Source organism: Hyaena hyaena, unplaced genomic scaffold (assembly GCF_003009895.1).
Source record: "Hyaena hyaena isolate Hyena2069 unplaced genomic scaffold, ASM300989v1 scaffold_446, whole genome shotgun sequence".
NCBI classification, from domain to species: domain Eukaryota; kingdom Metazoa; phylum Chordata; class Mammalia; order Carnivora; family Hyaenidae; genus Hyaena; species Hyaena hyaena.
Genome location: NW_024081081.1, coordinates 1,293,108 through 1,320,831, shown reverse-complemented (window position 1 = coordinate 1,320,831; position 27,724 = coordinate 1,293,108). Strand labels below are relative to the sequence as shown.

Here is a 27,724-nt window from a genome sequence, read left to right as displayed (position 1 = left end):
ATAATTGTATGATCAGGAATAGGGATTTCTGCCACTCCCACTTGCCAAGGAGACTGTGGACAGTGGACTATGAGCCACAGGTTTGGCCGGCAAACAGTAACTTTTCTCGTTCCCGTGTGCTCAGCGCAGTGCCTGGCACAGAGTGGGTGCTCAGGCGTGATTCAGCCAGTGGGTGGATCAGTGTGATCTCCTCGACAATTTAAATCCTGTGTTGATCAAACAAGATGAAGAGCTGACGAAAGCCCTGTCTTAGGGAGTGGGCGTGCTCAGAACTGTGGCCGAGTGTGTGGTATGGCTCTCAAAAATGGGGCTCTCATGGATGTGGGGGTGTCCTTCTTGTGGGGCCTGGGAAACAGTGGGCAAGATGGTGGTGATGTGGACCTGGAGCGGGGTTGGCTCTTCCAAGTGGGAGGAAGAGCTTCAGTGGCTTTCTCCTCTGCTGCCATCTTCCTTGGCTCTGTGTGGAGCTGGGGAGGGCGGGGTTCTTCTCTCCACTCCCACCACCGGGGAGATGAGCCCAGTGTCATTGCTGTGCATGGGATTTGCTCTGAGTAGATGTGCTTCCTGAAGGAAACTGCTTGGAGGTCAAGGAGGGAGACCTGGCCTGTCAACTCTTCATGGAGAAGCAAGGGAGCCATGTGAGTGCATGGTCAAAGCCAGGCTTTGTCAAGCTCTTCCTGTAAAGTGCCAGAGAGTAAATAGTTCAGACCTTGTGGGTCATACTGACTCTGTTACAACTACTCAGTTCAGCCATCTTGAGTGCAAAGGCCTCACACATAGACAATGCATAAATACACGAGTGTGGCTGTGTTTCAATAAAATTTTATTTATACAATAGGCACAGACCAGAATTGACCCGTGGACTATATAGTTTGCTATCCCCTTCCCGAAGCTTATCACTCTGACTTGACAACTTGATTTTGATCTCTGTGCTCCTGACTTTCTTTTCAATTTGCTGAATCCCGTAGACCATGACTTCTGTATTTCTGACCCCAGCCTGGTCACCCAGCCCCAACTGCTGGCTGCGTCTTCTGCTCAGGCTGGACTCTTATTACAGTTGACGCTGATGTAGCTACATGTAGAGAGACAGAGAAGAAGAACCAGGGGGCCAGTCAAGGGCAGTGCCAGAGGACACAGTGGAATTCTCAAGAGGAAAAATGCAGGTGTCCATCTCTGGAATGGATGGATGAAGAAGAGAATTCAGCCAAGCTTGTTTTCTAAGTTAGCTGAGACTACTATTTAGAATCTCTCTCGAATGAAACCAACTCTAGAGTGCTTGGTGAGGCTCTAGGGACTCATTTAGAGAACTCTGGTCCAGGCCGGCCTATAGTCTGAGAGTTATGGATAAAAATCTTTTGACTTTTTGGATGTCACCCAGAGCCGATGGAGACCCTCAGAGGATATGCATGTCATTCTGTCCCCCTCCTCCTCCATGTTAGGCCTCTCTATCTGCCTCTCACTGGATCTCTGAGGTGTCGCTCTTTCTACACAGACTGGAAACCTGTTGGAATCCGGGGGGGGCTAGAGGTCACTGGGTCTAACTTAATGTGTTTCAGTGATGAGTAAACAGAAACCCAGAGAGATAAAACAACTCACCCAGCCTCACCCAGCTAGACAACAGCAGAGCTGTGGGCAGGACCCAAGTCGCCTGACTTTGGCATCTATCTTCTGCATTGCATCTACCTTCCCCCTTACGCTTCCTTCTCAGTGCCTCTTTCCCGAGTGGGAAATTTCCAGTGGGTTGTATTTCCAGTCTGAGAAGAACAAGCCAATGCATGTGGGAGAGCCCCCCAGAAAATGTCTCAGCACCACAGCTTACAACTTCTTCCCATCGTTTGCTCTAACCCATCTTCCATTCTCTCCCAGGGAACCACCTGTGTTCAGGTTCTGCAGCACATAGAGCATCCTCTGCAGGTAGCTCTGGTGTTTCTAGAACGAGAGTTCATTAGGAAAAGTAATTATTCACAGGCCTCAGGCATAGCAAATTCTACCTTTCCCTCACTCCTTAAACCCCTGTGAGTTCTTAGGGCACAAAGCCTCATCATCTGTATTCTTTCCATAAAATACGCACTCCAGTGGCGTGAGCTGATCGGTACTCTTCCTCTATTTTTTAGAAAGGCAACCACAAAATAAAAACAAGAGGACCAAGGAGATCTAATTAAGACTCCATAAAGCAGGGACTGGTATCTCCATGATCTGGCTGGAGTAAGATTGCTGTTTTCTTTCTACCCTGTCACTGATATAAATGAGTTCTTAATTCCTCCTTTTGTGAAGACCAGGTTATCAGGCTCCTATTCATTAAGTGGCTTCAGGACCCGCAGCAGAGCTTAATGGTTGTTTAAATTAGCAGTCTCTGCCTTCAGCACCATTGGTGAGGCAAGAATAGGAAGTCCTGGGAAGGGAAAGAAATTTCCCAAGATTTGAGGGCTGAGGCAAGCAGGGACAGAGTGACCCTTGGAGGTATTTGGAGGGCAGGCCCTACTATTCCCGCTCACTGTCCACAGGATGAAGTTCAAACTCCTTACTGTGGATTAAAAAGCCTCCTGCTGTTCCCGCTAAAGCTTGCCTCTCCTGGCCTAACCGATGGCTTCCCTTCCCCCTGTCTTCCCAGCCACGCACACTGTGGCCGGAGGGCCTCCCTATCTGGGCAGCTCCTGGGGTTCCCTGCTCCCTGAAAGCCCTTCTCTCTCCTCTTGCTTCTACCTGGCTTTTCTTAAGACTCACCTCAAGACCCTCCTCTCCAGGAGGACATTTCTTACCATTGGATTCCTCCCTCGTAACTGGCAGAGAATATGAAAACACCCCTGATGATATGTCATTGCATTTCCTCCTAGCCCTGCCTGGACTCCTAAGTCTCGTGGATGGATTCTTCTTCAGATCCAGGGCGTGGCCGGATGTTTGACTCTTGTCCAGGAGGGGAGAAAGAAGGGGGAGAGGGGAGGGGAGAAGAAGGGCATAACATGTCATACAGGGGGGAAAAGCCCCTCGATATTCAACAGTCCTCTGGACCTGGGTATTTGGTGAAGAATTGACATAACACCCTGCTTCCTGGTGACATCTGTTTGTTCACCCAACCAATGCTGAATGCTGGCTTTGAACATTTTTTGTCCACTTCCTGCCCTCCATCAGCCTTTAGACTTTATTCCAATGCACGTTTCTTTTTTTTTTAATTAATTTATTTTGAGCGACAGCGGTGGAGGGGCAGAGAGAGGGAGAGAGAATCCCAAGCAGGCTCAGTACTGTTAGCACAGATCCCAATAGGGGCTCAAACCCACAAACCATGAGATCATGACCTGAGCCAAAACCAAGAGTCAGACGCTTAACTGACTGAGCCACCCAGGTGCCCTGCAATGCACATTTCTCACCGCCTCACCCTCATTTGTTGGGTTACCTAGCTCAGGGCATGGAGGTGCTTCTTCAGGACTGCTTGGAAATGGAAAGAGTTTAAAACTGAGTGAGATCCCTTACGAGAACACCCCCTCATCCATCAGATATGGAGATCCAGACTCTCCAGGTGCTGAAATTCTATGTGTCTGTTTATTTCAGGTGCAAACCTTTGTAACTTTCAGTAAGGCAGCATCTTGGGGACAGAAAGCCTTTTTACTTGTATTGTTATTATTTTTGCTATGCCTATTAGATGTGCATGAAAGTCAGGTTCCCCGGAAGCAGACCAAGAAGATGGTTCTGGAGAAAGTAGGAGAGGGAGACAGATGGGGAAGGAAAGAAGCCAAGTGAGGGGGCCAGCCCCGGCCGACCCACAGTGGAGCTCTGGAGCGGGAATTGCTCCTCAGAGTTTGTCCTGACTCAGGCAAGGTTGCCAGTCTCTTACTCTCCCAAATCAGTTATTGGCTAAGGAGGAAGGGAGATGAGGACTCCCAGGCACTTCAGTTCTTTGGGACTAGGGATAAGTTGACTCCAGGGATGGCAGTAGTGCAGGTATGGCCATCCTGCAGGGAAGTGTGCATACAGAGGGCCAGTGAGGTCTAGGTGAACCTCAAAAGTGTCTGCTATAGTGTGTACCCAAAACCTAACATCTCTAGAAACCACAGATCTTATAAACCATAGGTGGCCTTGCTATCTTATACAGGAAAATGAGGTCCAGAGAAGGAGAGTAGTTACTTCAAGTTTGCACAGATCCAAGGCAGAGCTGGGACTTGAAAGGACCTGAATGCAGGACTTCTGACCTGGGTCCAGGCCTCTCGTCTGACATCCAGCTTTCTGTTATCTATTTGGTATAAGCAAAAGATGTCCACTGATAACCTACTTGGGTAAAACAATGTGTTGATTCTAAATGTACCCACTAATATTTTCAAAGTAATTAGTACAGATGCAAAAAGGTTTACTTTCTTTAAAAAGCATTTACAGATTTCCATGAATTTGCAAGGTACCCTAGTGCCTGCAAGGTCATATAGTTTACCGAGAGACCAAATACATGTCATAATTCACATTGCTTCCTTCTATCTTTCTCTGTCCTGTCCCAACTTTTTGGATCCCTCAAATGGGGTGCCGTGGCATGCTTACCTCTCTCTAGGTGATCAGTAGATGAAATGGGAAGAAAACCCAGACCCCATATGAAACCAAGTTGAAGGCCAGGACTGTCCCTATGAGTAAATTTTCAATGTTTTTAATTGTAGGTTTTAAGGAAAACCATAATAAAATTGCTCCATACGCCTATGTGTTTGTTATCGTTAAAGGCAGTTTGCTCAGCTAATTGTCAAGGAATGGGTAGCACATTTGCAGATTTATCTTGCATGAACTTTGAGCACCCGCCTGTAAGTACTGGCAAATTCCAAACACTGCCAAGAGCAGAACATTCCTGTCTGCTGCGTTAAAATCTCCAGCAAAGTTTCTCAAAGCAAATTACCCTGTGGTTGCCATCTTCTCCACACGACACATTTGCTGTCCCCATCGTGGCCCTTGGAGGGGACAGAAAATGAGCTTGGCACAAAGAGCTGTCCTTGATTCCCTGCCGAAACAGGATCGTTTCGGTGTCAGTCATAAATAAATAAGCTTAAATGCAAAAGGCAGTTGGAGTGTCATTACCAGCAAGTGTTGACAGTGTTACCTCCTTGTTAATAGCATTTTTAAAATTAGGGGTTTTGCCATTCAAATTCTTCTGAGCACCATTAACAAGTCATATGGAAAAGTAATACAGACGTCTGACAAAGAGCAATTAGATTTTACAGCTCGTGTGAAGGAGGAGGATCTCAGGCAGGATGAAAAAGCCGAGGGATCAGTCCCTGCTCCCAGTCACCAGTGTAAACTGAACCCAAGTAGTTTGGGGTGGGGGTACAGTGGAGTGGAGTGTGTGTGACAGTGTCTAATTGAAAACTGACATATGAAACTAGCGAGTGCCAGGACCAAGTAAGAACACAGCTTCTCAGACAGGTCTTACTATCCTGGAGAGATATCTTATTCCCTGTCCAGGACAGAAGGTGCTTTTCTGGCTTGGGTGCTTGACAATGACCGAACTCGGGCTAATATCCACTGAGGCTGTGGGCTGATTTTAAAAGGTGCTCCTAAAGGATTGTCTGATTTGAGACTTAGATGTTATTTAAGTGAAATTGTGTGTGTTACACTGATGTTTGCTGTTAATTCACTCACAGCTTTGAGAAACCTTGGACAGGTGGCCTGAAACTCAGAGAATGCATCCAGAACTTGGCAATCCTGCCGCCGCTGAAACACAACAGCCCCCACCAGTGAGGATCGCTTGTAGCCAGGAGAGTGCAGCCCAGGAGGAAAGCTATTCATCCATGTTTTGTCTTACTTTAAATTAAATTGGAGATGCACGGTGCTCCCTGATGCATAAAGTGCACAGGGTCACTAGGCTGCTGAACATAGCTGGGGAGAAGATGGTGTAGGCCAATCTGGAGTCTCTTGTTACAGATTAATTTGGGGGGCATTTTCCATGCTTTAAGAGTTGTGTCTGTATCAAAAAACCCAACCCCCAAACCCAAAATAAAAAGAGGTTACTACAATTAAGATTTGGAATCTACAAGGGACCTGGTGAGAGGAGCCAAGGGAGGTGGTGAAATCATCTCTTGGATCTCTCTGCAACTCGTCTCTTGCTCAAGGCAGGTGCAAGAATTAGGTCAGCCCTTGAAACCACACAGCCTTAAGATCTTATGATGCTGTGAAGTTCAGATTTTATATCACGATTTGTAGGAAGCTTTCCTCCCAGGATTTTGGAGCCTGTTAGCTCATTTGTCGAATGGGAGTAACAATGGTACCTCTCACGGGGTTGTTTAAATGCTCGGAGACTGACATAAGATCGTGCATGCGAAGGCACGCTGCCTCGTGTGTGTAACAAGCGCTTACAAATGTTAACTACAATGATTCTTATGTCTGAAGTTAGGGTCACTGGACTTAGGACTCAGAAAGGAACATGAAAAATATGGGAAAATAATATAATGTATTGTAAGAAACCCTCAGTTTTCTTGTTCAGAGAATGGAATGAAAACAAACGCGTGACTTACCTGGCAAGGTTTCTTTGAGAATCAAATGAGATGGTGTATGTCAGAGTACAGAGAGCTGATCAGGTAAGACGTACATCTATAAGATTAATATAAACAGCTTCCAATGTCTCCTCACCTGTGTACAGCCCTCCCCCCAACCCCCGCTACATGGACCTTTTCCTTCTTATTTTCTTGTATGTGACTTAAGGAAATTCCCTTGCGCATAATATGTGAACTGAAAGTACCCTTTTCGTTACAGACAGGAGTCCATCTGTGCTTCTTCCAAGAGGGAGTTGGCAAGGAGCAGTAGCGATGGCACTCTGGAGTCAAGCAGGTGGACCACTGGATGCAGTCCAGTGCGGATTTGTCCCTGGGTGACTTAGGGTGGCTGCGTTCTGGGTCCCTCTGGACCTGGGAGGGCTCTGTTGTATTTGGGAAAGAGATGTAGTTTATTAGCTTATCAAATGATTGTGAAAACCTCTACTTTAAAGGCATTTGGGGATTTTCTGTTTTTGAGGAACTTGGGGCTGGCCTGGGGGAGGGTCATGTTCATGGGTGCTCAGGCTCTGTACCCCCTTCCCCCCCCCCCCCCGAAGCCGTTTGGATTCTTCTGAAGAAACAGACCCTAAACAAAGAACTTAGCAACATCTGGTCATCTCTTTGGGGTCTGTGTGTAGCAATGGGACCTTTGAACGTTCCCGTGGTTCCACATGTTGCCCATTTTATACACAGGACTGGGCTGATGTGATAAGGCTTTAGCACTGAGTCCTGTTCTTCCTGAGGCAGACATCTGGGTCCCTAAGAACAGTCTTTCCTTATAGGTCAGACTCTCACCAACTCTCACCTGAGCACTCTCAGCTCATCGCTTTGATTGCATGAGACCTAAAACCTCGGTCCTTTTCTGGCCCCAGACAGATTAGGAATAGTCTTTGTTGATCTCCCACAGCAGCTCTGCCCCCAGGCGTATATTCTACAGGATCAATCAATGAACCCTTCACTCACTGGGACTATAGGGCACCTACTATATCAACGGAGCGTATTATGATTGTAAGCAATAGAAACAGACTCTGACTAATTCGAGGGCAGGAAGGAGAGAGCTTGTAGACACTTCTAACACTGGAGACTGCCGGGGTCCACCCGAGCTGCTCTTCCTTTCTTCCACAGCAAGAGAGTTGAAGCAGGAGGTGGCTGCCCAGACAGAGACAACACTTCCTAGTCCCACCTCTATAGCCCGTGAGGCTGGATGACCAATTTCTGGCCAATAAGCATGAGCAGGATGCATGAGCTACTTCTAGACCTGGCCCCTGAGACTTCGTGGGTTCACGCCTGCACATCTTTCCCTCCTCCCTCTGACTGGAGTGGCTTCAACCTTGGAGCTTTGTGAAGGCATGTGGGGCTGAAAGGGGCGGAGCTATGGCAAGCAGGGCTGGATGGAGCTGGACTGTCCCAGGGTTACTGTACAAGGAGTAAGCTTCTACTTTCCTTGAGCCCCTGCATTTTAGGGCCCCTTGTTTTAGCAGTTTGACCTTTACCTTAACTGATTCAGGAGACTGAATCAAGAGAACTGAACAACAGCCAAGTCTTGCGAAGGAGGGCGAGGCAGCGTTGGACGTCTCAAGCAGCTAGATTTGTATATCGACTCTTTGGGCATTGCCATTACCTGGACTCCTCTCCCTTGTCACTGCTGGATGCCTCTATTCGTTTAGGCTTCCAATTCCCATGAGATGATCTGACTGGCCCAGCTCAGGGGAGGTCTCTATCCTGAGATCAATATGCTGTTGCCAGAGAGACAGGGTCGTCATGGAAATGTAAACATTGAGGCTCCCTACCTCTTCATCTCTCAGGGTTTTCCGGGAAAGGGGACCACTGGAGACTGCTGTTTCTTATGCCATGTATATGTCACAGTCAGATGAAGCAATGAACACACAGAAAGGGCCAGGAATTCAGATTTTGATTGGGAGACAAGAAAATGAATAGAAACAATAGAGACATGAGAGCTAAAAACTGAGGTTTTCATGAGCTATTATGAGAACTCCAGGGAGAGGCAGCCGATGTGACTGGGGGAAGGGACTTAGGAAGATGTAGGATATTGAAAGCAGGGTTACTTCTGTGGAAGGAATCTGACTGATTCCAGCACTAGCGAGTGGCCTAGAGCAAGGTATGTAAATTACCACTCTGAACACGGTTCCTCATTTGTAAAAGGAAGAGGATAATGCTACAACCTGTTTGATAGGACATAATTCTAGCTATGCTGGAATTGGGGAGGGGATATGGTAGAAAATAAGGGAGAAGGGGTGATATTACTGTTTTACCTGGGTAGAATTTGTGAGTAGATATTCCTTGGCGGCCAACTGTCCATAATCAGTCTGTTGCCAAAGACTATTCCCATTTGATCTGTATACCATCTGTGATGGTTGGTTTCATGTGCCAAATTGGCTGGTCAATAGTTCATGGTTATTCAATTACACACTCACCTAAGTGGTGGTGTGATGATATTTCATAGCTGTGGCTAACATTTTTAATCAGTAAAGTAAAGGACTTTAAGTAAAGGAGATTATTCTCAATGATGTACATGGGCCTCAAGCCATTAGTTGGAAGGCCTTAAATGCCTTAAGCCTGAGATTACCCCAAGAAGGAAGAAATTATGCCTCAAGACTGCAGCACTAACTCCAGCCTGCTGGCCTGCCCTGTGGAGTTCCGACTTGCCAGCCCCAACAGTAGCATGAGCCAATTCCTTGAGTGCATCTCTTTTTCTCTCTTTATATAGATGAAATACATCTTACTCGAGAAATCTCTCTCTACAAAGAGACATTATATATACATATATATATATAATGTAATATATATATATACACACATATACATATATACCATAATATGCTGTGTATATATGTCATATTATCATAATCAATTATATATATCATATGTGATACATACACAGAGATGTGTCTTTCATCTATATGTAGAGAAGGAAAGGGAATTTCACAGAATTGGCTCATGCCCTATCTATCTCTCTATCTCTCTATCTCTCTATCTATCTATCTCACCTATGGGTTCGGTTTCTCTAGAGAGCACTAATATGCCAGATCTCTACTATTTCTCCCATCCGAATGCACACGGACCCTATGGAAATTTAAGCATCTCTTCACTGAAATATAGGGCAGTGGTAGAGTATGGAAGGTGGTGGCCCTAGGAACTCCTCTGTCTTGAACCTTTAACTGGGGGTAAGACCTCTGGGCCAGGCAGTGAGGGAGGCCCTGGAAGCCATGCTATGATTTCCAAAGTCTTGCTTCTGTATTGTTTTTGTTTGTTTGTTTTTACTGTAGGTGGAGAGGATTCAGTTCATCGTTCTTCCCGTTTCAGAGCATCTTACCGTATGTTCTCATTGGGCCCCTTTCTTGGTGCTATGCTTCGTTCTATGCTGCTCCTTTTTATTCTCCTTCCCTGTCTGAGGTCTTTCTAACATACTCAATATATATTTTTCCTTTTTCTTTTAATTTTTTTAATATTTATTCATTTTTGAGATAAAAAGACAGAGACAGAGCGCAAGCAAGGGAGGGGCAGAGAGAGAGAGAGAGAGAGAGGGAGACACAGGGTCCGAAGTGGGCTCCAGGCTTTGAGCTGTCAGCACAGAGCCTGACGTGAGGCTTGAACCCACAAACTGTGAGATGATGACTGAGCCTAAGGCAAAGGCTTAACTGACTGAACCACTCAGGTGCCCTCGATATATATTTTTTCATTTTAGTTTTGTTTCACTGTGGAGTACATATCATATAGAACAAGTATTTTAATGTACATAAACAGAATTGAGGTTTTTTTTTCTCTCCTTTTTCAATTCAGCAGTATATTTGTAATATCTCTTTCTGTTGGTCTGTGTGCTTCTGATCTGTTGCTTCTAACTGCTGTGGAGTGCATCACTGTGTATCCACCATATTTATTCCATTCTTCCCCCAGAAATAAACCTTTAGATTGGCTCTAACCCTCACACTGTAATCAATGCAGCCCCAGGTGGGTACCTCTGAGAATTTCCCTGCCATCTATACCCAGGAGCAGAGTTTCTGGGCCACAGAGTATCTGAATGCTGAATGTAAGCACTTCCAAAATGGTTCCCAGAATGGCTGCACCCATCTACACTGTAACAGCATTGTACAAAGACTCCTATATCTCCACATCCTTGAAAACTACTGGCATTATCTAGCTTTCTGATTTTTGCCTAGCTGGTAGATGTTAAGTGACAGAGCCTTGGTGTTTAATTTGCTCTCTCTAATTACTAATCAACGTGAGCATCTCTTCATGTGCTTGCTGTGCTTTTGGGTCTCCTCCGTTGTGAACTGACTATCTGTGGTTATTGGTCATTTTCCTTTGAGGTCTCTGACTTTTTCTTGTTGATATTTGGATTTGTGGGAGTTCCTTGAAGATTTTCAATACCAGTCCTTTGTCAGTTTTTTTAAAGTTTATTTATTTATTTTGAAACAGACAGAGAGAGAGAGAAAAAGAGAGAGAGAAAGTGAGAGAGAGAGAGAGGGAGAGAGAGAGTGCATGTGGGGGAGGGACAGAGAGAGAGGGAGAGAGAATTCCTAGTAGGCCCCATACTGTCAATGCAGGCTGGATGCAGGGCTCAAACATATAAACTGTGAGATCATGACTTGAGCTGAAACCAAGAGTTGGACATTTAACTGACTGAGCCATCAAGGCACCCCAGTCCTTGGTCAGTTTTGGATGCTGTAAATATCTTCTTCCATCTCACTATTTGTCAATGAACTTTTATTGCCTAAAATTCCTTAGTTTTGATGTTATTAAATCCATTCATTTTTTACCTTATGCTTTTTTGATTTTTTTAAGAAGTAGTTTTCTGAAAGTCCTAGATTATAAACATTATTTCTTCTGTTATTACCTACTTGTGACATTAATGCATTAAACCTTGCATTGATGGTTTGTTCTGGTCTATTCTGTGGGGATGTGCAATCCCGTATCTACACAGGGCTCCATCTTAACTCTTTCTTCTCTTCCTTTGGATTGTGTTTGTTCATGTATGTTCTATACTGTTCATTTCGGTGGTGTTATAGTATTTTTAGTAAGGAAAGTCTTCCCACCTTACTCTTCATTTTCAAAATTGATTGAGAATTTTATGAGTTTCATTCACCTATATATTGTTATTGTTTTGATTAAAAGTGGAAAGATATGACATCTTTATAAAACATGGGTATGGTATGAAGAATAAACATATAATAGATACCTATATATTTACTCCCAGTTGATAAAATGAAACATTATCTTTGAAGCTCTGAGAGCACTATTCCATAACCCATTCTTGTGGCTCTACCTTCAAACACAAACTTTACCATATTGCTTGTCTTGGTAATTTATATAACTGATTATTAGGTTTGAAATTTTTTGTTTTTTTTAGATTTTTATCTATTTATTGAGAGAGAGAGAGAGAGAGTGAGAGGGAGAGAAAGTGCATGAGTGGGGGATGGACAGAGAGAGAGAAAGTGAGAGAGAATACCAAGTAAGCTCCATGCTATCATCACAGAGCCCAACATGGGGCTCGATCTCATAACTGCAAGATCATGACCTGAGCCAAAATCAAGAGTTGGTCACTCAACTGTCTGAGCCACCCAGCTGCCCCTTGAGATTTTGTTTTTAGCTTTGCTTATTTTTAATTGCATATAAATGGAATTATAATCAATTTCTTCTCTTTTTCCTTTCTTTTTTTCACTTAACATTATATTAGCAAAATTAATATCTGTTGCTACATGTGTTTTAGATCATTAATTTTCACAAATGTACAGTATTCTATTGTATGAACACCCCATATTTTATTAATGATTTATTCATATGTTGAATGGGTTGTTTTCAGCATTTGGCTATTAGTGGTGATGCTGCCATAACATCCTTACATGTTTCTCCTGCTGCTCATGGACAAGCATGCCCTGCAATAGAACTTAACCTGCTGGGCCTCAGGACTCCCTTCATTTCTAGAAATAATTGAGGACTCTAAAAAACTTTTGATTATATGGGTTATATCCAATTATATTTACTGTATCAGGCATTAAAACTGAGGAAAATTTAAAGTTATTGATCCATTTTAAACAATGGTGATATTGGGGCAGTGAAAATAACTCTGTATGATACCATAACAATGGATACATGTCATTGTACATTTGTCTAAACCCACAGAATATACAACACCCCGAGTCAACCCTGATGTAAATTACGGACTTTGGGTGGTTATGATGTGTTAGTGTATGTTCATTAATTGTAACAAATGTCCCCCACTCTCAGGGGGGTTGTTGATAATGCGGGAGGCTGTGCATGTGTGGGAGTAGCAGGTATACGGGAAATATCAGCACCCTTCCCTAAATTTTGCTGCAAACTAAAAACTCTAAAAAACAGTCTTAATAAAAAAATAATAAACCCATTATGGGTTGATATAAATAACATATCTTTGTGAAACATAGCTCTATTTTCCAGTATAAGAAAAATTAATGAAGAGTGTCATTGTTTTACATTTTAAAAAATCTCTTTAATAGAAGACAGCTAGATCTCCACAACTGCTTCTACAATCTATTTTAAATTGTTGTTTTGGTTGAAGTACATGAAGAAAACCTGGCCTCAGTCAAATATGTATTTGGAAAAGATAGTAATATTTTAGTAGTCTTTTCAGGTCATTGGGGTTATTTTCCTCTGATACTACAGTAGTGCCCCCTTGATCAACCACAGTCTGGAGGCAGGTGGCCCTCCTGATGTATCATCAGAAAGTCAATAGTTAGTGTAATGCTATGTCACATGCCTGTGTCACCTCAGTTCATCTCATTACATAACCATTGTATCTACTCACATCAGCACAAGAAGAAGGGGGAGTGCAGCCTAATCAGATATTTTGAGGGGGGGGGAACATATTGACATAACTTTTATTATGGTATATTGTTTTTTTTCTTTTATTGCTGGTTATTGTTAATCTCTTACTGTGCCTATATTATAAATTAAACTTCATCATAGGTATGTATGTTTAGAAAAAAAACATAATATGTATAGGGTTTGGTACTCTCTGTGGTTTCTAACCTTCCTTCACTGGGGGTCTTGGAATGTATCTCCTGTAGGTAAGGTGGGAGTGTACCTCCTTGTATACCCAAGTATACCCAAACTTGACAACTAGTAGTTTCTCTAAAGATTAGTTACAATATAAAATCTGAAACCATTTTTACGACCTTTTTGTACTCTGTTATATTAAAATGTATTGTTCTATCTGGAACTTTGAGTGGATCTTTTACTCCTGTGTGATTTTATAACCTCACATGTTGGTCATTTGGATATCAGTTTCACTGAGTTAGGCGGACATTATAAATTGTGACACATTTCATTACAAATTATCAAAAGGTCCTATTCATTAATATCACTACTGATCTCATTAAAAAAGTCTTTAAGTATTGGAACTTGTCAAGCTCATGGTGGTAATTACAAGGTTTTCAAGATTCTGGGTTTTGCTTGAAAGGTTGAATTTTACCATTGGCAACAAATAATGTTAGCTTTCCCTAGAGTGAAAGGCTTGCATCATTCATTTCTGAGAAAATGTCTCTCGAATATTCAAGTCTGAATAACCATGGTTTGTCTGTCAGTATTTGTTTCAAATAAAAATGATATTCCATGAAAAAAGTAGTTAGTTCAGCTCACAACCCAAACAATTACACAAGGACTTTTTCTCAGGATAATCTTTATACTTCAATATGCAACTGAAGTGTTGCAGGTATATTTCTCATTTCATCATGTAGAATATTAAAAATTTTTTTTTTATCGAGGGCTGAGATTTAATAAAACTACTACCTTTTACTGCTTTGAGGACTTTCTGAAGCAATAATGGCATTTAAAAAATATGAGTATGTGATAGTGTATAATACACAGTGAAAAAAAAGAAAACACAGCTAAGCATTATAATGAAAATAGTTTTGACCTTGCAGACGCCCTGGGAAGGAGTTTGTGGACCATGTGTGGAGTGTCTCCACTCTCCAGTACACGTGCGGTAGTGCAATTGCTGGTTTATACAGGCATCCATATCTTCTTGTTGGCTAGATAACATAAAGTTATCTTTTAAGTGATTGCAACAATTTCCACTCCTACCAAGGAAGTAAAAGGATTCTCATTTCTCTGTATTCTCAACACACTTGATATGACCAGATTTTTATATTCTGGACAGTATGGTGGATACACAACTGTACCTCATTGTGGTTTTAACTTGTGGTGCTTTGTGTAAGCACCTTTACTTATCTCTTTTCTTTTAAAAAAAATGTTTATTTATTTATTTTTGAGAGACAGAGAGTGAGAGAGAGAGAGAAAGAGAAGAGAATGTGAGTAGGGGAAGGATCAAAGAGAGAGAGAGAGAGAGGGAGGGGAGGGAGAGAGAGAATCCCAAGCAGACTCCATGCTGTCAGAGCAGAGCCTGAAGCGGGCTCTAACTCACAAACCGTGAGATCATGATCTGAGCTGAAATCAAGAGTCAGACGCTCAACCAACTGAGCCACCCAGGTGCCCCATCTTTCCTTATCTTTATTGGCTATTTTTGTTTCTTCTTCCATCAAGTATTTAAGGGTTTTGTCCAGTATTTTCTTGATAGCTTGGCTTTTTGTTCTGTTGGCATTCTTCATGTAATATGGGTTCATCTGTCGTTTTCTCTTTCTAGAGCTCTTTGCTTGTCATTTCTTCCCCTCTTCTTTTATACTGAACTGTCACTCTTCCCTATAGAAATTATACATTTTTAGGAGGGTTTGTTTGTTTGTTTTTTCAGTCTCTTCATATGTCTTGCCAGAACTGTAGCCACTGGTATTGTTGGACAGTCTGCCTTTTTTCCCCTCTACCTATGGCTTCTGTGCTCCGATTGGCTCTGGTCTCCATGGCTGACAGCTCTCCCCAGGAGGTGGGGCCAAACTCTGCACCTAGCACATTGCCTACTAGGCTTTTGTTTTCTTTAAGGCCTGTGCTATTTTAGTTGTCATGGTTGAGAGACATTGAGAGAGAAACGGAGAGCTTTGGGTGAAGAGGAGAGAGGAGGAAGGGATTTTGAGTGACGGGGGAAAGGGAGGTGGCTGGAGGACCCTGGGAGCCATGAGAAGCTGCACCTTGTTGGAGCTCTATGGAAATGGGAGGTCATCCCACGGGATCGGGAGATTTCCAGCCTCAGCGAGGATTTCTATGCCTCTGGGACAGCACACAAGTGGCAAACTTCTGCCAGCACCTATCAGGACTGAGCGAGAACTTGTGGGGCTTGCCCAGTTTCTGGGCACCTCATGAAGCTGAGCTCTCTGAAGTGAGCTTAGCACTTCATCCTGGAGGGATGAGGACTGTAAGTGGATTTAAAGAGAATAAAGAAATGGATACTTCTAAAATGAAAGCACTAATTCAGGGGCACCTGGGTGGCTCAGTTGGTTACGCATCTGACTTCAGCTCAGATCTGTCTTGATCTCACGGTTCATGGGTTTGAGGTCCGCGTCGGGCTCTGTGCTGACAGCTAGCTCAGAGCCTGGAGCCTGCCTCAGATTCTGTGTCTCCCTGACTCTCTGCTCCTCCCCCGCTCACACTCTGTCTCTGTCTCTCTCTCAAAAATAAACATTTAAAAAAACCCACTAATTCAAAAGGATATCTGTTTGCAGTATTATTTACAACAGCCAAAATATGGAAGCAGTCTAAATGTCCACACATGGATAAATGGATGAAGATGTGGTATACACATACAAGGCAATATTGTTCAGCCATAAAACAGCATGAAGTCTTGCCATTTGCAGCAATGTAGATGGATCTACAAGGTATAATGCTAAGTGAAATGAATCAGTCAGAGAAAGACAAATCCCGTATGATTTTATCATATGTGAAATTTAAGAAGCAAAACAAACAAAAATGAGATAAACAAAAAACCAGACTCTTAACTATGGAGAACAAACTGGTGGTTGCCAGAGGGGGAGGGGGAAATGGATAAAGGGGATGAAAGAATACACTTCTCATGACGAGCACTGAGTAATGTGAATTAATTGTTGAATCACTATAACACTCGAAACTAATATAACATTGTATGTTAGCTATACTCGAATTGAAAAGAAAATGGATAGATGACTGTTAAAATCTTGGCTCTGATTTTATTTCTGATGAACAAATAATGCTGGCTTTATAATGCTGAGAACACTCACTTCCCTTCTGGCCCCAGGTAATCATACTTCCTAACTTCTTACGTTGACAAATAGTAACAAGTCCATGCCCAAATTAATCAGTGAATTTGTAAACATGTATGGGGTTCAGGAATCTGTATTTTAATAAGCCCCTGGGTGATTTTGATTCAAGGACCTGTGTTTTATTTGCTAGATTTTTCCCGAGTGGTTGGCGAAGGATAGAGTTTCATCATTCCGTGTCTCTATAACTGTGGTGCAAGATAATGCTTGCAAAATGCCCGACGTAAGTAAAAGGCAATTAGTGATAGGTTCCGTCACAGTGATTACTGGAGGAGGTGATGCTGGGTTTAGTTTGAAAGGTTGAGTAGAAGTCGGCCAAAGAATGGAGAAAAAGTGTTTCAGACAGAGAAAGACCAGCACACTCACAAGGGAGAATGACACATCTATGTGGCCGCGACGTAGTGCCCAAGGCTGCCTCTGAGGGGTGGGTGAGGATCATGTCTTTGTACGCAAGGGTTTTGAAAATGGAAATGGAGAGCTTGGCCAATGGATTGGAAGGGAAGACGATAACCGTGGGCACCTGTGAGGGGCTGTTCTAATAATTCAGCCTCATGGACCCTGCAGCGCCACGCTGCGATAGACCAACTGTCGCTGTTCCTTGCAGTCTGGGATCCACGCACTAGTTGCTGTCTTCCTTTAAGACACGGTTGGTGGGTCATCTTTGTGATGATAGTAATCAGTAGTAATTGCACTGACAGCATCCAGTGAAAAGGAAAGCTGCCATGCATTAGAAAGCCAAAAGAATGGTCAAAGCTATCCCCACGGGCTGTGGAGCCCAAGGCCATATAAAGGGCATTTGGAGCAAGTGTGTTACTCTCCGTGCCTCTCATTCGCAGGCAGGGACCCCACGGTGCGTTACGCATCGTTGGCTTGGGACTCAGCCATCCAGCCCCAAGATACAGGTGGTACCTACCTCGCTCAGGAAATAACCTGCCAATTATCTTCCGGTGGGGGGTGGGGGGTGGGGCGGAGAGAGGAAGTCAGCTTCCTAACCTGCTGCCCTGCTCTCCGGAAACCTGATGACAGTTTCCTTTATATCTCACAACTTGAGCCCCTTTTCGCCCCCTGGCTTCCAGCCTCTGATTTTGATCTCTTATTTACCGCTGTCCCCAACATCTTGAACAGTGCCCGGCACATCGTAGTCCCTGGGAAATGGGGGTCAGCTGAAGGAGTAGCCTCAGTGGAAGTTCAGTACCGGCTGCTGCGGCTTCTCTGGCGGCTCCCCCATTCTTTCCCATCCTCTCCTGCAGGCCCCTCACTTGCTGCTGCCTCCTTCCCGCAGCTTGGAAAGGAGCTCGGAGTCTCTCAGGTAAAAATAGAAACCCTCTCTGCAGGCCCTCTAGCTCATGCTCTGTCTGCCTTGTCTCATTTTCCACTCGCTCCTCCAACTTCTCCCATTGCCTTCCGTGTCCCCCACGCCACTCGAAGGACCCTCCACAAGGTCACGAGTGGCTCCTGCCGAGCCATTGTTTGCTTTTCAGTCATTACCTTAGCTTTTGTATAAGGGCCACTTCTCCTCCGGAGGAAACATTGCTCTGCACTGATTTTTCCCAGGTCATGGTGTCTTATTCTGTCCCCAGCATAAGCCCCTCAACTCTGGGGTCTCTTAGGGTTCCGACTCAGCCGTTGCTCTTCTGGCTTCCTGTGCTCCTGGGGGGAATGACGTGGTAAGGGTGCACAAATGCCCCCTTCCTAACTCCTTCGATCATGGCTTCCCAGACAGCTGCACCGGCTGCCTCTCCGGAGACCCCGATGGGAGTGGGTTGGGGTAGGGGAAAAACAACCCTATGGTCTCATCTTGGGGGGGCCTCCTCCCTGAGACCACCCCGTGTGCCAATGACTGTATTCCTCAGGACCTCGTGCTTATTGGAGTGATTTTAATCTGGGAAATCGGTGAAAGGGCACCGGGGGATGGAAGAGGCAGAGGGGAGCAGCCCCCACCCCGAGCCAGGTGAGCCAGGAAGACGTGGGGGTGACAGAAGCCAGAGGCTCTAAGGGGCTGTCTGCAGAGCGGACATTCAGACCATGCGGAGGGCGCACGGCGGCAGCTGCTGGACCCTCAGGAGCTGGGAGAAACCACAGGCTGGGACTCAGGGCTCTGATAAGGGGACTGTCCACTGGTGCTGCTGTTTCTGAAGGGACATATCAGGCTGGCTCTAGGAGGTTCAAGAACATCTGCATCTCCGTCTGCCGCTCGGTAAGGAGCCTCACTGGCAGCCCTGGTGGGAAGCAAGCCAAGCCGGGCTCATCCTTCTCCTTCCCGGTCGCCCTCTAGCGGCCCCTGTTGCTAGAAGCTAGCACAGAGCCCTCTGGAAAAGGAGCCGTGTGGTCTTCCGAATTCAGGAGGATTTGGACCTGAATTGGTCATTAGCATTTCTCCATTCACCTCCAGACCTGCTCCTCTCCCTGTGTCTCGTGTCCCAGGTAATGCTCTAGCTGTTCATGCCCCAAGCCAGCCAAGTGGGGGCACGCCTGGACACTGTCTTTTCTCGTGTCCTACAGCCTCCTAAATTGTATTTTAAAGTTATTCCTTCCTTTTTGTCCCCGGTGCCTCTGCTCTCGTGCTGAGCCTTGCGGTCATCAAAACTAAGTAACCGCTGCAATGGCCTCCTTCCTGGTTGCTTTGACTTATTTCCTGTTCCCTCCAAGCCATCCACGCCTTAGCCAAAGTGATCTTTCTAAAAGTTAATGTGATAATTAATATAGCGCCTGTTGTGCACTCATCAGTGGCTCTTCTTTGTGACATGAGATGGTTCGAGCACCCAGGAATGGCATTCTAAGTTTCTCGTCACCTTGAATCTATTGCCTTCCTTTGCCTGTCTCATACCGTATATGTTGCCCATGCAGAACTGCATACAGGTGGTCCCAAGGAACTGTTCTTTCACTCCACTGTTGCTGTCCCTCTGAACTGCCTATCTGCCATCCCGTGTCCTGGCTGTCTGCAAACACCTCATGTTCTTAAAACCAGCTGCCATTGCTTTTTCTGAAAAGTCTTCCCTGATCTCCCCAGGGTAAGTTAATCTTTTATTCTTTGCGCCCTACCACGGCTTGTCTCTGCAATATTATTTACCACACTGAATTGCATATTTTCATTTGTAAATCTGTCGCCCAATATGAATTAAGAGGAGATTCGGCAGCAAGTGACAGGAAACCCCAAATAACAGTGGCGTAAACAGTGCAGCGCAGGTGTTTGTTTCCAAGTCACATGTAAGTTGGCGGTCCCAGGCCGGAATGACTGCCAGGTGCTTCTACCTGGTGGACCCACCTCCCTTTACATACAGCTTCCATTCATTGTCCAAATGGTTGGCTATGCCAGCTCAGCCCATTGGATTCACACTCCAGCCAGCAGGGAGGCCCAGAGGAGGATGAAGGACACTTGTCCTCAGGCTAAGGCCACCTCCCTGGACCACAGACATCTGAGAACGGAGTTGTATCAGCTTCCTAGGGCCACCCAAACAAATTGCCACAAACTTAAAACAACAGAACTTTATCTTCTTACAGTTCTGGAGGCCAGAATTCTGAAATCAAGGTGTTGGCAAGCCCGGGCTCCTTCTGAAGGCTCTAGGGAAGGATCTGTTCCATGCTTTTTCCCCAAGGTTCTGGTGGTTGCTGACAGCCCTTGTCATTCCTAGGTCTAGACACATCACTCCAGCCTCTGCCTCCATCCTCACATGGTATTTCTTCTGTGACTGTGTGTCTTCCCAAGGTCGCCTTGTAAGGACACCAGTCACTGGGTCCAATATGACCTCCTCTCAACTAATTATACCTGCAAAGACCTTATGTCCACATAAGGTCACCTATTGAGGTTCTGGGTGGAAATGAAGTTTGGAGGGACACTAATCACCCCACTACTCATGTCTTTACCTCTTCATCTTGCTAATATGAGGCACAGTCTCTGCCTCATAGTAGGAGCCGAACAAAAAGTTTTCACAATTGAATGCAACTGATTACTGGCTTCCAGTATGTTTGGCTACAGTTCTCTTCAATTAACATTCACTGAGTTTCCTTTCCACAGGGCTGGTTAATCATTTTGTGACATTTTCTCATGAAAAATTAGAACCAAATCAGTGTGGGATGACTTCCTGGTGGTATTCACACTCATTTACAATTCATCTTTTTTTTTTTTTCAAGATAAGATATGGACATAGTTTAGATGTGAAATAGTGCTTTAAAAATTAGAAGAATTTATGGCAAAATAGAGCAATTTCCTTCCCATGTCTTAGTCCTGTTGCCCGGATACAACTCCTCTTAATTCTCCTCGCTGTGTCTTGTGGTATTTAACTCCATGTTTCTAAGAAACCTGTGCATATTATCAATTTTAGGCATTGTAGCACCTGCCCGTGTCTTACTCATGTCTCTTGGGTCTTACTTCTTTAGTGCAGATGGCCTGCTTCTAACTTGCCCATCTGTGCATATCTTTGCCTGAAGACTTTTCAGACACTGCTCTGCCGTGCTGAGGGCAGGCCAGAAGTGTAGAGGAATTACCCCAGAGGTAGCAGCCAACCTCGTGGGACTTGGTGTATCACTTTTCCTCATTGTCTAGTGCTGGCAGACTAACTTGGACGCATGTGCTACACACAACATTCCCCACGCTCTCTGTGCGGAATTAAGATCTAGTTGCCCCAGGTGGATCCTGGCTGATATGAATTCTTGTTGGTGGCCTCTTTCCACTCCTCTACGGTGTTTTATGTAACTCCCAAGTAAGCTTTTTATTTTTTTTTTTAAGATATACCTTTTTATATTGCGGTAGAATATAGATACCATAAAATTAATTATTTTAACTGTTTTAAGTGTATACTTCAGCAGCATTAAGTACATCAGAATTTTTCATTATCTCAGACTGAAACTCTGTACCCACTGAACAATAACTCCATATTTCCCCTCCACCATCCAGCCCCCAGCTCTGGGTAACCACTCCAAATAGGCTTTTGCATTAACCCTTGTCTCAGGGTCTGCTTCTGGGGAAACTCAAGCTTAACTATGGGTTTCACATCATGGTAATTTATTCACTATTTTATTCAACCAATTAAGTTGTCTACCATGGGGCAGGCTAGATTCAATAAGGCTTATATTATACACATTAGAAAATGTTATCAAGGAAAATAAACCAAAGATGATGAGTTCTATAGATTGGGGGAAGATTTTTATTTCATTTTTTTTTAATGTTTTTTATTTATTTCTGAGAGAGAGAGAGAGAGAGACAGCGTGAGCTGGGGAGGGTCAGAGAGAGAGGGAGACACAGAATCTGAAGCAGGCTCCAGGCTCTGAGCTAGCTGTCAGCACAGAGCCCGATGCGGGGCTCAAACCCACGAACCGTGAGGTCATGACCTGAGCCGAAGTCGGACGCTTAACCTACTGAGCCACCAAGGTGCCCCGGGGGAAGACTATTTTAGATACATTGGCCAAAGAAGTGACATTTAAGCAGAGACTCGAATAAAAAATGGGGGCGGGCCATGTCCTGTTTGAGGGGACAGTGTTCTAGGCAGAGGAAACGGTCAGGGCAAGAGACCAAAGGTAGGAATGAACTTGTCTGAGGATTTAGCTTTCTTATCCCTTCTACGTGCATGCATGCATACTCTTTCAATCTTCTCAACATAGTTATATCACATGTTTTGGATAAACTAGTAGTTGTTCATTGTTCTACTATTAGCCTCACACAAATGCTGTTCACTGCTAAGTCACATAGTGTCTTACTGTTATAATTTTGTTCTTATATAACCCCCCCCCCATAATTAGAAGTTCTTTTCATTTGCTTTATTTGGTATTGATCAGGATTTGATACAAAAGCAGAACTACCAGGTGTGTGTGTGTGTGTGTGTGTGTGTGTGTGTGTGTGTGTCTAAGTTCTACTGTTGTTCCTGGGTATCTTCCCCCTGTAGCTTCTGCTTTTCTGCTCCTTTCTGCAGGCAGGGGATATGGCTATCTTGGGGCTTCTATTCACTGTTTCTTTGATTTAGCTCTGGTTCCCTGGATCCAGCCTTCCTGTTTCTTGATTTAATCCCTACTTCCTCTTCTTTTAGTTTTATGTACAGATGTATGCATGGGTGTGTTGGGAGGGATTGTTGAGAAGATATGACTCCTGCTTGACCCCTGAGCTGGACCCTGACAGTCAGAGGCTCCGGATCCTCTCCCTTGTCCTCAGAATATGGGCTCCATTTGTCTTCCCCACTGCCAGAAGCCACTCCAAGGACACGGCCTGGAGATAGTGATGTGTTTCAGAGGCCTCCTGGACAGTACATGTGATTGAACCCAGTTAAAGCCTCTACATAAACTTGTAAGAGTTGGTGGGTAGGTAGAAAGATCTGCTAGTCTTGCTGCCACCAAAGACAAGCCTTGTATATAAAAGTTCCCTTTGTTTATTAAAAACTGCCGCCTACCAACCTAGAGTGTCCTCTCTTCTGACTGCATGGGCCAGTTTCAGATTATACCTGGAATGTTCCCAAGGAGTCTGCAAGCCAACAATATGTGTGTATGTATGTGTGTATATATTGCTGAAACTCATCTTCTAGTAGGTCCTCAGAAATAATGCGGTGGAGATAGAACTCTCATTCTGTATTCCCATGTCGGAAAGTGTCTTGTTCTGTTCTCAAATTTGATTAATGGTTAGGTTAAGAATTTGATTCTAGATTAAAAATTGAAAATCATGCTTTCCTTCAGAATTCTGAAGAGGTTCTAACATCTAGTAGATGTTATTCTTGAGAATCCAATGCCATTCAGATCTCCTTTTGCCCTCTCTTCCCCTCCTCCCTTCTTCCACCTCCTCCTCATTCTCTTTTTCTTTCAATGATCATTTTTGTCCTGATTGTGAAATGTCATGATTAGAGTTTTTTGCTGTAGGCATTTCCCCCCCCATTCATTGCATTGGTTATACATAGGCCCTGTTTATCTTCCCAGATTGGAATTTTCCTATATTGTTTATTTCATGTCTTTGTTAATATCTTTCTGTCCCTTCTTCCTGTTCTCTGTTTATGGAACTTCTATATAGTTAAGTGTTGGATTACCTGCATTGCTCATTGCATTTTCCTGTCTGCCTATCTATAGTTCATTTGTTTGTTTCTTCTTCTCGTCTTCTTTCTTCTTCCTTTTTTTTTTTTAATGTTTTATTTATTTCTAGGAGAGAGAGAGAGAGAGAGAGAGAGACAGCCTGAGCAGGGGAGGCTCAGAGAGAGAGGGAGTCACAGATTCTGAAACAGGCTCCAGGCTCCGAGCTGGCAGTCAGCACAGAGCCCGACGCGGGGCTCGAACCCACGAACCGTGAGATCATGACCTGAGCAAAAGTCAGACGCTTAACCGACTAAGCCACTCAGGCGCCCCTCTTCTTCTTCCTTTTAAAAGTACTTTCTGAAATATCTTCTGGATTTTATTGAATCATATATTGATTTAAAAAAAGTTAAGGTTCGGGGCTCCTGGTTGGTTCATTTGGTTAAGTGTCCGATTTCGGCTCAGGTCATGGTCTCACGGTTCCTGGGTTCAAGCCCAGCGTCGGGTTCTGTGCTGACAGCTCAATGCCTGGAGCCTGCTTTGGATTCTGTGTCTCCCTCTCTCTCTGCTCCTCCCCCATTCATGCTCTGTTTCTCTTTCAAAAATAAATTTAAAAAAATTAAGGTTCATAATTTAGTTTTAATTTTATGTTAAAAGGAGTTTTTTATTCTCTAATTGCTCCCATTTTGGTATTACAGCATTCTATTTTTATTTTATGAGCATAGTATCTTTCTATATATCTCTAAAGATATTGATGGTTTTTAGAACTTTTCCTCTGTTTTCCTTATTGTCTTTCTTTCCTGATAAAAAATTCATTTCTTTGTTTTGGTCTTCATGTTGAATGCTTTCCTTAAAAATCTGTTGATGCTTTACCATCTGTCCACATTTCAGAATAAGGGACTCAAGAATTGATGTGAAGCTCTCTGATTTGTGGCAGGGCGCTGACTCCCAGGCATTGCAAATGGGTGGTGGGGCTGCAAGTGGGCTTTTTCATGGGGAGACCCTCAAAATATCTGTATATTTATTCTGGGCTATCACTTGTTAATGTAGAATTCTGTGTCTTGAGAAAATATTGTCCCACCTCCTGTGTTGGGATATATATCTGGTGACTGGCATTTGGAGACTGGGAGTGGGAGGGAGTCATGGGGGACTGAGGAGGGGTGGCTTCTTTATTCTGTAGACAGACATCATTAAGTTCTTTTCTTCAGCTTCATAACTTACCCATGCTTTTGCCAATGTGCCTCTAGTGCTCTTTACTGCAGTCCATCCTGTGGGGGCTATGGTCGGAATGCTTCTGTTCCCTCAAATCCATATGTTGATGCTCCAGTCTCAAAATGTGATGGGATTTGGAGGAGGGGGCCCTTGGGAAGTAAGTAGATTTATATGAGGTCATAAGGTAGAGCCCCATGATGGGATTATTGCTCTTACAAGAAGAGATACCAGAGAGCTTTCCTCCCTCCCTTCTGTCATGTGAAACTACAGCAAGCCATTTATAAGAGAGCACTCTCCAGGAACTAAATTGGCCACTTTGATCTTGGGCTTCCTGGTTTCCAGAACTGTGAGATACAAGGTTTGTTGTTGAAGCCCCCAGTCTATGGTATTTTGTTGTGGCAGCCCAAGCTGACATATAAAGGGAGTCAGTCCTTGTTTGTGCAGGGATGCGGGAGAGATTTGGGGTCCTGATACATTTGTATCGAAGCTTCCAGATGGTCTTATTTTCAGTATCTCTTCTTCCCCAACTTTGCTCAGAATTCAGCACCTTCAGCTGGGAACCCCAAGGTCCTTCAAGTGAAACTGCTAAGCGGCTCAGCTTCTTCTACTCTGTCCCCACTCTCCCACCCACTTTCCGACTCCTGGAATTTTGCTGATATCTCTCTTCGGCCATAGGCTCTTCTCTCATTGTCTTTGCGGATCTGCTCCTTTACCAGAACATGGCCGCTGTTTCAGAAGGGGGCACGTATAAATGCTTGTGTTTATTCCACATATCTACCTGAAGATTCTTGTCTTTTGCTGGGCTGGCGGCTACTGCTCATGTGCACACTTCAGGCTACCCTCCTGTAGGATGTGTGCAGGGATGCTAGCAACGAGGTGATGTTTAAGAGCACGGGCCCTGGGCTAGACTATGGCATTGGAGTGTGTGCTCTACCATGTATGAGCTGTGTTCCTCAGACTAGTCACCTCCTCATTGCGTCTCAGGACCCTTACGTGTGAAATGAGACTGTAATAATATTTACCTGAGAGGTCAATAAGGAAATGCCTGTAAAATACGTTGCTGTTTTGAGCACAGCATAAGTGCTCAGTAAATGAGAGCAATTATTATTATGAATACAATTAATGCGTTAATGTATGTCTCAGAGATAAGAATGTGTCTGCAAGTATTATCATTTTTACATCTGAGATTAGCGCAATTATTACAGGAAACATCCCTAATGCTTTCAACAAAGCAAGTTATTTATTAAATTATTTATTTATAACGATTTATTTTCCATTGTTTTGTTTTTTGCTGTTGACTTACCCAGTTATTGATGAAGCACCTAGCACGTAGCCAGCACAACATAGGGGAGCCCTGCGGGGAACCCAGAGATGTGGAAGCTTAGGCTGTCTGTACAGCGCTCACAGCTCAGCGGGAGAGAAGAGTGACGGAACAGCGGAGTCACGAGTTATGGCAGAGGTGAAACAGATGAACAGGGACATGTAGGGTTAGATTAGGGAAAAGGTGGCTTCGTGGATGGTGTGGCATGGGTCTGGGTTTGGAGGAAGAGGCAGTTCTGGATGCATCTTGGGAGGGAAGTGTTCTCCAGGTGGTGGAGGCAGCAAGAGCCCCCCAAGGAAGGAGGAGAAGCTGCGATTGTGCCTCACCTGGGGTAATTGTGGATATGCGAGGTGTAATGGGAGTGTAAACGGCCTGGAAAGTGAGGCAGATGCTGGATTGCTGCATCCTGGGCCCCGAGAGGACCGGGGCCCCAACTTTGGGGAAGCAGGTCTCAGGGGCTTTACTCTGGTCCCCACCTCAACCTAAGGAGAATGAGAACTCCGAGAAGTTTCCAAAGTCCCCTGGAGAGCTGAGTGATGGGATGGATTAAAAATTGATGTGGGGCATGAATATTGCAGTAGCGAATGTAGCAGATACACTTAAGGATACAGTTAAGGGAGAAACCTACTGCGGCAGAGGGGAGCGGCTTCTGCTGGCGATGGATGGGGGGAGGAGGGATGGGGGCTCTGTGGTGCCACTGCCAGGGTCAGGGGACTCCCGGATTCTTGTAAGTGCTGCTGCTCAGTGAAGCTCCGGTGTCAAAGGGTTGCAAGTGCTCACTTGTGGGGCAGGGGTGGAGAAGACGCTGGATAGTTTCCCTTTTTCACAAGCCCCTACTCAAGAGGCCTCTCTGCGGGGACTTCCTTTCATGCTCTGGTGTTGTCTAAAAGGCCCTGTGACCCTACATGGTCCCCCAGAGGTCGGTAATCCAGAGCTCTGAGTCATTGCTTTGTTTTCCCCTTTGATCCACAGGACACCTCTGAGAACCGGCAGGAAGCTCTTTCACCACTGATGGGTGCGATGAGTCCTTGCGTCTAAATACCAGCTGACCTGGCTGCCTGTGTGGCTCAGTAGGTTAAGCATGTGACTCTTGGTCTTGGGTCAGGTCATGATCTCACGGGTTCCTGAGTTCGAGCCCCACATGGGGCTCTGTGAGCCTGCTTGGGATTCTCTCTCTCCCCCTTTTCTCCCCCTTCCCCGCTCGCACTCTGTCTCTCTCAAGTAAATAAAAACTTAAAACAAAAAATAGCAGCTGACTGACTTCCTTCTGAGAGGAGTAAAGGGAAAGAGCTAGAGTTTTGACACCAGTTCACGAGGAGCACTACCTCTCAAGCAATTCCTCTTTGACCTGTGTTGGGCAGTTTATTCCAGAACTACTGGAGTTTTAGCTGGGTAGTCTGGAGGTGCAAGTGTGAGAGAGTAGTTAAAGGCAACTGAGGCAGGGAGTCAGAAAGGTCTTGCCAACTGGTAAATGTTTAACAAGAGGCTCTTAGGGTTGGAAGGGGACCCTTGATTGGTTAACAGCTCCTGATTTCTGTGGT

The 27,724-nt window shown here is 44.6% G+C and overlaps 1 protein-coding gene, 1 long non-coding RNA gene and 1 other non-coding gene across 7 annotated transcripts in view; 1 reads left to right on the top strand and 2 right to left on the bottom strand.

The window, feature by feature from the left end:
* The window catches only part of SFRP1 (secreted frizzled related protein 1), a 255,675-nt gene extending 228,412 nt beyond the window's left edge, over window positions 1–27,263 (top strand). The window contains exon 3 of the mRNA XM_039253402.1: window positions 27,156–27,263. Within this exon, the coding sequence (XP_039109333.1) occupies window positions 27,156–27,166 (11 nt within the window). The 3' untranslated portion in view covers window positions 27,167–27,263. The remainder of the gene's footprint in view (window positions 1–27,155) is intronic.
* LOC120246081 lies at window positions 807–8,202 on the bottom strand. Of its 5 annotated transcripts, XR_005531961.1 has the most exons (6): window positions 8,116–8,202; window positions 6,701–6,877; window positions 4,120–4,225; window positions 2,760–2,904; window positions 1,597–1,929; window positions 807–1,173 (listed from the first exon to the last, which is right to left on the bottom strand). It is a non-coding gene; the product is annotated as an uncharacterized LOC120246081 (long non-coding RNA). The 5 variants fall into 5 exon arrangements; XR_005531962.1 differs by lacking the exon at window positions 4,120–4,225 and having other exon boundaries at window positions 2,725–2,904; XR_005531958.1 differs by lacking the exon at window positions 4,120–4,225.
* TRNAK-UUU lies at window positions 23,894–23,978 on the bottom strand. Its single transcript has one exon. It is a non-coding gene; the product is annotated as a tRNA-Lys (tRNA).
* Window positions 27,264–27,724: the final 461 nt, after the last annotated feature.